Source organism: Telmatherina bonti, assembly GCF_933228915.1.
Source record: "Telmatherina bonti genome assembly, chromosome: 8".
In the NCBI taxonomy this organism is placed as follows: domain Eukaryota; kingdom Metazoa; phylum Chordata; class Actinopteri; order Atheriniformes; family Telmatherinidae; genus Telmatherina; species Telmatherina bonti.
Genome location: NC_136626.1, coordinates 16,227,456 through 16,237,875, shown reverse-complemented (window position 1 = coordinate 16,237,875; position 10,420 = coordinate 16,227,456). Strand labels below are relative to the sequence as shown.

At 38.0% G+C, this 10,420-nt stretch overlaps 1 protein-coding gene across 2 annotated transcripts; it reads right to left on the bottom strand.

The window, feature by feature from the left end:
• Window positions 1-3,827: 3,827 nt before the first annotated feature.
• Window positions 3,828-9,207, bottom strand: LOC306759153 (nuclear autoantigenic sperm protein-like). Of its 2 annotated transcripts, XM_079244682.1 has the most exons (14): window positions 9,080-9,207; window positions 8,633-8,689; window positions 8,421-8,534; window positions 8,215-8,295; window positions 7,502-7,608; window positions 6,536-6,606; window positions 6,394-6,464; window positions 6,155-6,228; window positions 5,871-6,059; window positions 5,490-5,662; window positions 5,284-5,364; window positions 5,132-5,206; window positions 4,508-4,639; window positions 3,871-3,959 (listed from the first exon to the last, which is right to left on the bottom strand). In XM_079244682.1, the coding sequence occupies exons 1-14, from the start codon at window positions 9,115-9,117 to the stop codon at window positions 3,921-3,923; spliced, it is 1,302 nt and encodes a 433-aa protein (XP_079100808.1). In that variant the 5' UTR covers window positions 9,118-9,207; the 3' UTR covers window positions 3,871-3,920. The 2 variants fall into 2 exon arrangements, with proteins under 2 accessions (XP_079100809.1, XP_079100808.1); XM_079244683.1 differs by lacking the exon at window positions 4,508-4,639 and having other exon boundaries at window positions 3,828-3,959.
• Between the last annotated feature and the right edge of the window lie 1,213 nt (window positions 9,208-10,420).

Here is a 10,420-nt window from a genome sequence, read left to right as displayed (position 1 = left end):
AAAGTTTCTGGGGTGAACCTGCTTCATGGGGCGTATTGTAGTACCTGGAGGTGTTAATGGATTCAGACTTCCATCACACAGCTGCAGACAACCTTTTAGAGGGTTCACTCAGGTGTGAGGTTAACAGGCTGACCATTGTAAATAAATGAATGCAGAGTATAAATAAAACATTTTGTGAACATTCATATGAACTGAATGGAAGCAAATAGAGAATATCACTGTAACAACATGGCTGGCGTAGAGAATCTGAAGAGTGGATAATCATGCATGTAAACAAGGATATGAATCTTTGACAGAAGCAATAATAATCACTAATCATAAATGTGATACCAACATGTGTCCACATGGATGTAGCTGAGGAGTCAGCAAAGGGGAGTCAGGAAAACAACAAGGGGGAAACGTGTTGATGTTGAGCCAAAGTTCACAAAGACGAAGAGCAACTAACTTCCAGGGAGATGGTGCCATTCTGCAAAGCTTTCCACAAATGCTAAAGAAATATATAAAACAAAAGAAAAATAAAACATGAATACAATCCATCAGGAACAAAAACATCTCAGTTTCATTATGTGAGAGTAAAATTTTATGACCTGCAAGTATTATATGGCCATTAATTAAACATTAACATCGCAACATTATTTTCAGTTAAGGTCAAGATACAGCAAAAGAGCAGCACACTCTTGGCTCGTTTTTCTGTGTAAACATTGACATAATCATATTATTTATTTATTTATTTATTTTTTAATTTCTTTAACTTTAAGTTTCACTAATTGAGGATAAGCAACAATCAGCTAAACTTCTTAATATTGTAAAATAATCACCCAGGAATGCTCTTATGTCTACTGTGCTGGTCTTGATTTTCAAGGCACATCTCGAATCAATTTTAATGTAAAGTTCAATCATTTCATCTGTGGCACTTGCTGTAAAAGCTCTTTAATAATGGATTAAGTCATCAGCCAGCGGTTTCAGAGTCGATCACAATTCACTCCAGCTGAAGACAGGCGCAATCTATGAGTACATTTTAATGAAAGCAGCAAAGAAATGAATCATTTTGTGACAGTGCAAAAACAAATCTGTTTTTCTTACAGTAAGCGAGCATCAGCTGGGCCATGCTCAGAGACTGGGGGAGATGAGAGAGCTGGCAATGCTCCATGACTGGCCCCAATATGTACTCATATCCAGCAGCTGGGGCAACAGAGAGTCGGTGTGGAACAAAAATTACAAGCTGCCTCAGATTTTAAAGGTCAAATTTCTTGGTTAGCTTCTGTAATTTAAGCAAAGGAGAACTTGCCTTTTTTGCTGATTTGAAACTGAAACCATAATAGGAGGGAATGTCCTAATGACCAGTATGAGCAGGAGTAATACATACAAATAAGCCTGTATCAGCATGCAACCATGAATGGAACACCCTTTTAATATAAATATAAAAATAAACCTCTTTGAAAAGTATTTTAGCCACTAGGCTTTCCATTTTGTTAAACACAGCTTAACTGGTCAAGTTATTTAAAGTGTTTTTAAGGGCAAGATTTTCATATATATGTTTTTACTTTACACTCGTGGCACACCATCACATCCAAAACATTGTTGGTACAACAGAGACTTGATTAAACATGTTTATTGCATTAATAAAATACTACTGATCTGTTATTCAAAGAGATATCACTGCTTTGGTAGGGTGTTCCACTAAGATGATTTTTTTATGTATTTATTTTATTTATGTAGTTTTCCCCAAGAGACCGGATGACTCAGAGAATCTGTTCTAAACTATATCATGCCTGACTGGTCCCTCTTTATGGTATGTTTGTTGTTGAATAACCAGAAATTCCTTGTGTCTGCTGGATTCTGCCTCAAAACTATACAGCATACCACAAGATTATCTAATTCAGATTATCTGCTTTAAGTATGCATGAATAAATACAAAATATATCATGTATCCTCCTGTATACACAGATGAAGTATGCATCAACATACCTTAAGAGTTTTTCACTTCATGCATTCTCAACAGAGAGTAAATCTAAGCTTTCAAACAGTTTCCTGTCCCGGTTTCAGCTTTTTATGTTTAGTTATTCTTGGTAATACAAGAGTAATTTGGTTATCTTTGTTGTAACACTGGTATGTACTGAGATGAGTCTGAACCAGCCATTAAATAGGACACATGCTTGACCTGCAGACAGAGGCTAAAAGCCTGGACAAGAACCAAAAGATTAAAGATTGTTTTATTTTATTTTTTTTAAAAGAGAGAAATTAAAATGACTAAAGCAAGAAAGGGAATGAAATTTAATTTAATCAGTGCTATTCAGTGTTTTACCCTCTCAACATAAGCTCAGTGAAGCAACTTAAGTGTTCTCAGCTTGATTTTTCCACTTTGTTAACCTATTTCCTCTGTCCGTTGCCACTCTGGTCCAACATTTTTTCCTCCTCAGTAATTAGTTACCTAACCCAAAACACACTCAGCAGAAAGAAAAAAAAAAGCCCACTAAGCAAGACTGTAGTGTCTCATTAAAAAACATATGATTTAAGATGTCTCGTTCAGTGTTGTGGTAAGACCTGAGCAAAAAATGCCTGTACAGACCAAACTTGCAATAAATGAGTTAATCCAGTGAGGAAGGAATGGGATTACACAGGATGCAGTCTGCACAGATATTTGCAAGATTTTTATGTATAATGATGCAAATGTGACTTTTGAAAACTTTGAATCTTTCAAAAAAAAAAAAAAAGACTTAAGAGAAATTGGGAAAATAAAACTTGTCAGCATGATCATATTTACATGACAAGACATTTCTGTATCCACCCACAGGTCTGTAGTAGCCACAGAGGGGTGCCAATGTGCAGCCTGTTAGACCTTGACCAAAAAAAAAAAAAAAAAAAAAAAAAAAAAAAAGCCATGACAAAAACTGTACAAGGCAGGTTTTCAAGTAAAAATAATCTAAAAAGTGCTGCCCCCCCCCGAAAAAAATTAAATAGAGAGGAGGCAGCAGCAGCTGGGAAACAAGGACTGGCCAGGTGCTCCTGTTTCTTTTGCTGGGCTCCACCCACACCTCTTTGCAAAAGGAAATAAAGCCCAAGAGGGACATCACACTCACCCACCATAAAAGTGTGACCCAACTGCAGGGGCCACAAACATAACCACAGATCAATGTGTGAAAAGGTACAACACACACACACACACACACATTCATATCAGGTCTGCCTGAAGGTCAGATGCTAAAGCCCCAACTCATCTACAAAAGGGTTATGCACGCACGCACACATCAAAACTATGGAACAAATGGAAGATTTCTATACTTTAAATACACGTAGACTCCTGGAAATTTGTGTTAACACTTGATATTAGAAAGCAAAAGGGTTTTTATTTAGCAAAACAATATAGGGTGACTGCATCAGTTTTTGGAAATAAAAAAACCACACATTACAAATATGAGGTAGTTTGTTTTGTTTTTTGTTTTTTTTTTTTTTGTTTTTTTTTTTTAAGTAATCTAGTCAGGAAGAACATAACTGTATAGAACAGGAAAAGAGCCTTGAGTGTCACAAATCAAGCCCACTTCTATTGGATACATAAATTTAACTACAGAAAGATTTAAAAAAATAAAAAAATAAAGTTTGACTGATGCTGTTAACTTTGTGATGACCATATCCTCTTTGTGCTTCACAGTCCATCGGCAGTGATGGATCCTTCACCAAGTAAGAGCAAGCAGAGTCTTAAAAATCTTCAAGAACTAGACTGGACCAAGCATTCAGGACTACAGGAAGAGTGGAAGACATTTACATCTGCAAATTCTTTATTATTTATTTACGTTTTTTTTGTTTTACTACAAGTATACAAAACTTGACAGAAAATCTGAAAATGAATATTATTTACATTAACAAGAGACATGGTGATACTCTGGACAGGCATGCTGTGCTGGGTCAGGAAAGTAAGTCGGTCATGATGAGGACTCTGCAGAGGCTGGTTGAGTGGCAGGCTAGAGGAAATAAGACCACCACATTAATCTCTGGAGGACCAATGAACAGATATGAGAAAATTCAGGGAGGATTTATATTACAAAAAATAAATAAATACACAAAAACTAACCATTCTGATATTTAAAAAAAAAAAAAAAAAATCCTGTGTGCAAAAGAAGTTTGATCAAGGCTGGATATTCCAAGGTAACCTTCAGCTGTAGCTGTTAATGCTGTACATGATAAAGGTCCACAGCAGCATCAGTTATAAACAATCTAAGCCTAGAGTCTTCTTACAGTTCAGTACAAGAGAGAACGAAAAAAAAAACAAAAAAAAAAAACGAAAAAAATAGTAATTAAGGATATGTCCCAAAGTAAAGTGTGACGAACCAATTTGGACAACTTAAATCGCTTTCTCTGAACAAACCTGCCCTGACATACAAACACTGAGCTATTGCCCCAGATGAAGTTACACTTATTCTGAACATGTAAAAAATTAATAAACTTAGCCATCCTGCCTACTTAAGTGGAATGACGGCACAAATAAAAAGAAAATGGGCCTATCACTCGCCTCCTGTGACTTTCCCTCCTGGACTTCATTGCTGTTGCTGGCACTAGAGTCACCGCTGCCATTAACTGTGGTTTCCTGTTTCGCTTGTTTAGCATCTGTGTCCTTTACTGGGCTCTCCTCTTCTGGTTTCCTCTGTACAGAAACAAAACCAGGGCACGGGGTGGATGGGGGAGGGGGCAAAACTAATGCTTTTGAGTAAAACTGCATTTTATGCAAGTTACCTTTCATACTAAGCTGGAAGGTACCAAAATGAAAACATGACTATCAAACTTCATTCATGCAAACAAGACCATCACTCAAGCTCATTTTGTAGCACAAGGCCCTGCCACCACGCAATCACAAAGACACATGCGATAATTCAAGCCCCAAAGCACAAGTCTCACATCAGTCACTGCACAACGTAAAGCAAAAAAATTAAAATAAAAAACCATACAGGCCCAAAGACTGAAAAAAGCAATGACCTACAACCACAGCCAATAAGCAGACCTTGCAGCACATCATGACCAATTTCAGTGCAGATGATAATGGAATTAAACACTCTACAGTCAAGAATTTCCCCTTTAGTATTTACTGGCTTTTGTCCCAAGAATTATAAAATTGACAACCGCAAACTCCTGATCTCACCTTTTTCCTGACTAAGTGAGAGATATCCGACACTGCTTTTGAAGACGAGGTGCCGTCACTTGCTTTAACTGGAATCTGAAACATAAACACTTGTTTCACTGAGATTCTTGATGACTGTACAGCAATGTGAAGCTTCTAGACAGTGTTTTTACCTGGCTGGTTGTTTGAAATTCTGTCTTTGACGACGAAGGGCTGCCATTTTCACATAGGAATGTTGAAGTTGAGGCACCACCCTACAAGAGATTTTTTGTTACCAAGGAGACACTTTCTTATTCATTTCCCTCATAAGCTAGGATACACTCCTGCCCCCCCATTATTGCCACAAAAACTTAAAATGTTTCCATCCAGTATTACTTACTAGCGTCTGCTGGATAGCCTGTGAAGCAGCACTAGCTGTTCTCTGGCTTTCCTTGGCATCCTCCACCTTTTCTCTGATGTCAGGGAGAAGCAGTTTCAGCTCTTCCATCTCATTCATCTCTTCTTTAGCACCATCACCTCCTTCTGCTGCATTGATAACTTCTTGTAGCATAGCTACAAAGAATTTCATGGAAGAATAATAAAAATAAAAAAAAGGTTCAGTGTATAAGAATACTTTCTCTAGTGGTTGGCATTAGCATTTAGCAAAAAAGACCACTTCCAACAATGACAAAGTGAAGCCATTTCTGCTACAAAGTTTAAGCTCACCTTTTCTTTGGAAGTGAAGCAAAGAAAAACAAATTAAAAAAAGAAAAAGCCTTACACAGACGGGTTTCAATGACTTTTATGGAGCTGTTGTAGTGCTGGATGGCCTGGTTGTACTGATCCATGTAGCAAAGTGTTGTAGCAACATGGTAGTGAGTCTCGGCAAGTAGACGACTGTGTGGGGGCAAGTGTTTGAGCTGCAGGGCAAGACACTCCTGGAAGTCTTCTAAGGCCTGGGGATAGTTACCTAGGGATTTTAATAATAAAAAAGGGGGAAGAAATAAGAAAAACCCCAAACATAGTTGAACTCTAAAAACAGATCTCTAGCCTTTTGTAACTTACCTGACTCAGCACTAACTTCCCCAAGCCTCAGATATGCCTGAGCTGCCATCAGCTGGTCTTCTTTGCCTTCTTTCCTGCAGAAAGTGACAAAATGTATAGTCTTTGGCCAAAGCAAGAAGATTAAAGACATTTTACACACCCAATAAAATTAAAAAAAAAAAAAAAAAAAAAAAAAACCCAAAAAAACATCATGCTAATAAAACTAGGAAAAAAGCCATATGTTGCATTAGTGCCTGTACCTCTTATAGATGACTTTGGCAACCTCCAGCATCTCCCATGCCAACTGTAAATTCCCAACATCCTCTTCTTCCTGAAATGTGAAGGAATTTGCATGAAGTCTTCCATTTACAGTTAATAAAAGGCTCACATGTGGAAGCTTACTTTATCCTGTGCATTTTCAACTCCATTCTCCTCCTCCTCCTCCTCATCATCGTCATCATCATCATCATCATCTGAAATAAAGAAATTCTTCTTTTACTTGACAGTTATTTTTCCCCTTAACTTAGAAGTAGATGTTAAAGACAAATGTATTCAATAAAAGGGGGAAGGTCACCACACCACAAAACTAATGTTTTTCAGCCCTTTGTGACATGTCAAAATTTCATTAAAAAAACAAAACAAACAAAAAAACAAAACAAAACAAATACACCCCATAAACACCAGTGGTTCAACATCCAAAGATCTACTACCCTCTGATTCATTGTCTTGTTGGGTCTTTGGATTAGAGTCATCATTTCCTTCTTCTGGCACCTCATCGTATTCTGCAGAAATGTCAGCCTTCTCTTCTTGTACAGCTTCTTTTTCTGCACACATTTCATGAACACCTTCCCCAGAAGCATCTGGGACCGTCTCAGTTCCATCCACTTTAGAGTCAGTCAGTGAACTCTTGGGTTCCACAGTCACAGGGGAACTTGAAGGTTCCTCTGATCCACTCACATGTGTGACGGGGGGTTTGACTTCATTTGCCATTTTTACTGCAGCATCAATCTTAACGCCTTTTGACTCCAGCTTTGGATCAGTTGTCCCAGTCTTTTCCTCCTTCTCTGCCATGGCATCATACACCTGCTTACGCAACTCTTCTCTAGTATTCTCTGCACCAGAGTAGCACATAATTGATCTTATGTATACTGGTTTAAAACATACCAAGATGAGTCATTACATTAACCTTATAGTTTTTTTCCAATCATCCGCTTATCACTGGAATGCTAATTATTAGCCACTGTATTGTTAACATTCAGGAATAAAATCTATTTCAGAAACTAAACCAGCAACTTAAAACACTGAGATCTTTAAACATTTACACCAATCTCCCAATAGAGGCAGCGACCAAGCTGTTTAAATACTGACCATCAAGGTTGTCTGCACTCTCAATATTTGGATTGTTGGGCTGCTCCTCTTCCTCCGATTCTTCTGGGACTCCCTCCAAGGCGTTACCAAGAACACTATTCTCCATCCTATTAGAAAATGCCACCCAAAACAGACAAAGATATCAAATAATATCAAGTGAAATACCCAGTCTTTGCACATCAGGAAGAGATTAAATAAGTACAAAATATTTTCTAAACAGTGGGCAAACTGTTTAAGAGGAGCAGCATTTTCAGACTCACAAGAAGGGCAGTTCTGTGTGGACCAGAGATCAATCCTGGTCCTCGAGGGTCGGTGTCTTGCAGGTTTTCCAAGTGAACCTGCTGGAAAACTCCTGTCTCAGACTCAGAAAAGCTCTGCTCATATCTGCCAAATATCCCATTTGAATCAGATGTGCTGCAGCTGGGACACTTGGAAAACCTGCAGGACACCAGCCCTCAGGGACCTGGATTGGTGATATCTGGTGTAGACGAAAGGAATAATCAAATGGGGAAGGGGAAGGGGGGCAAAACAAAACAAAAAAAACCTCAAAACTCCCTCCCACTGTTGACCAGGTCTCACTGCTGATGTTTCAGATGTAACACAAATTTTAAAAGACAGGCATTATTGCTTAAACTGTTAAGTTACAGTTAAACTTTAATGTCGCTAACTAGTTACATATGTTAAAAAAAAAAAGAAAAAAAAAAAAAACAGACCTGGCAAGCTCCAGCAGTGACTTCCCACATAGGAAGAAAGCCTCCCCACACTCATCTGCAGTGTCCCCATACTTTGCAGCCCTGGAAATAGGATAGATGAGAAAAAAATAAATAAATAAAATACATCCAAACCAATAACTGTATACATATAATAAAAAAAAATATCCATAAATTTGACACCCCTTGCTTCGTCTACAGTTACTCACAGTATGCCACAAGCTTCCTGGAAGACATTGACAGCAGAAACAATATCCCCCATCACTAGGTGCCTTTTCCCTGTGCCAATCAGTTTCTTTGCCTCCTCCATGACGTCAATTGAGCTGTTAGAAGAAACAAAATAAAAACGATAATTTTTTGGTTAATGAATTGGCTGATAAATGCAAATAGAGAAGTCTGTTGTAACGCAATTGATACCCACCTGTCTCCAGTAGCTGCTGCTGCTGCTGCTGTAGAAGAGCACGGCTTCTCCTCCGCACTGCAAAAGTTTAAAGTGAGGTCATCATCAATGCACCGCGAGAAACTTAACTTGGCATCGCAGTCTCCATGCGTTCAAAACCATGCTGGCAGCGCTTTATTATTGTTAGCATCTTGTGGTTGTTTGCTAGCTAGCTAACAAGTAAGGGTAATAACGATCGCGTCTGCAGCCATTAGCTAATTAGCATCAAGTATACGTTTATAATGAGTTACTGGGAAAATATTTACTTTAACATTAATATTACTATTATAAATGGCCTCCTATAGCTATCACTTAGTATAGTAAGTCGCAAATGGTAGTTAGCCACGTTATCTAACTAAAGGTTGGCTAGCCGTGCTTTCCCTGGGTGCACCGTCGCGACAACAGCGGAAAATAACAAAGCAGTCTTACCTCCCAGAGTCCGATGCGGTAGATGTTTCTTCGGGCATTTTAACAGATGGGAAGACACAAAATCGTCTATCTGCTCTACAGTGAACGATAGACCCGCGGACCTCTCCAAATGGTCTTTGTTCGCGCGCTTAAATAGATAAAAGGAGGCTTTCTATTTCCGCTGAAGTTGGAACGCGGGAGATTGGAATTAAAGGGGCCGCAGCAAGTATGGTGCGTTTCAGTGCCTGGGAAAAATAAGTCATCCGCAACACAAATGTTGGCACAGACAATTGAGACAAGAATGACACTAAACAGGTAGAAATTAAATTAAATTAAATTAAACACAATTCATTTTTCCATATGAAAAAGTGAAAAAGTGGTTTATATGACAAAAAATTATTGGGTGACAGAAACATATAATGCAATGGTAAGAATTTTCTTTTGATTTTGGCTAAATCGTTCTGAAATAAGGAAAAATCTAATAAACATAAGTAACTCGGTTTGATCAGAATTTCTTTGCCCGACTCAAGCCGCTTCGCTGCTTTATTTTGCTCGTGTAACGCCTCAGGCTCAAAATCTGGAGGTCGGGAGTTCGAGCCCCACGCGAAGCAAAATTGATTTTCAATGTTAACTGTACTACTCTTCATTTTTACGTTTAACGGTTTTGCCAAGTAATAACACCGTCCCTAAATCAAGTCAGGGTACTAAACCATAGTAATGCATACACGCTTTTAAACATGTCACTATAACATAAACTCAGACTATATTAAAACAGACCCACTGGATTGAACCCCTCCGCCCAACAGTATCTGCCATCATCCTCTTCTTTTTATGTCTCCTAGTTAAGGTATCGAGTAATAATACAAAAAAAGCAAAACAACAAAAACATACATACACACACATATATATATATATATATATATATATATATATATATATATATATATATATATATATATATATAGCTTCCATGTTTGAACCATAATACATAGTGTTTTTGTGCACTGAATCTTAGCGGTAAGTTGCGGTGGTTACGTGTCAGTCCAGATATCCATTCTGCTGTGAAGTGTCGACAGGCGTGATGTTGCTTTTTGATAACCTTTTAACTGATCTTTGGGAGCAGAAGAGACAGTGTCAGTGGTTTCAAAAAGTAATATTTTGATACTTTAATAGTTGTTCCTGTTTGCTTAATTTTATTTTTGGTTGGAGTTGAGCCAGGAAAAGTGCTGCATTTGTGAATCATGTTCTTCTTGCACAATGATTACTGGAAGTGTTCCTGGGCTCGTGCACTGATTTCCATGACATAATCCTAGAAATTGTTGTATGTTTTTATTGAACTGCTGCCTGAACGTTCAAAAAACG

Coding starts and splice junctions, on each gene's coding strand:
- LOC306759153 (XM_079244682.1), bottom strand. CDS start 9,117: ATGCCCGAAGAAACATCTACCGCATCGGACTCTGGGAG. Junction 5,365..5,489: donor AGGCTATCCAGCAGACGCTA/GTAAGTAATACT, acceptor AATCTCTTGTAG/GGTGGTGCCTCAACTTCAAC. Junction 3,960..4,507: donor AGGAGGGAAAGTCACAGGAG/GCGAGTGATAGG, acceptor TATTTCCTCTAG/CCTGCCACTCAACCAGCCTC.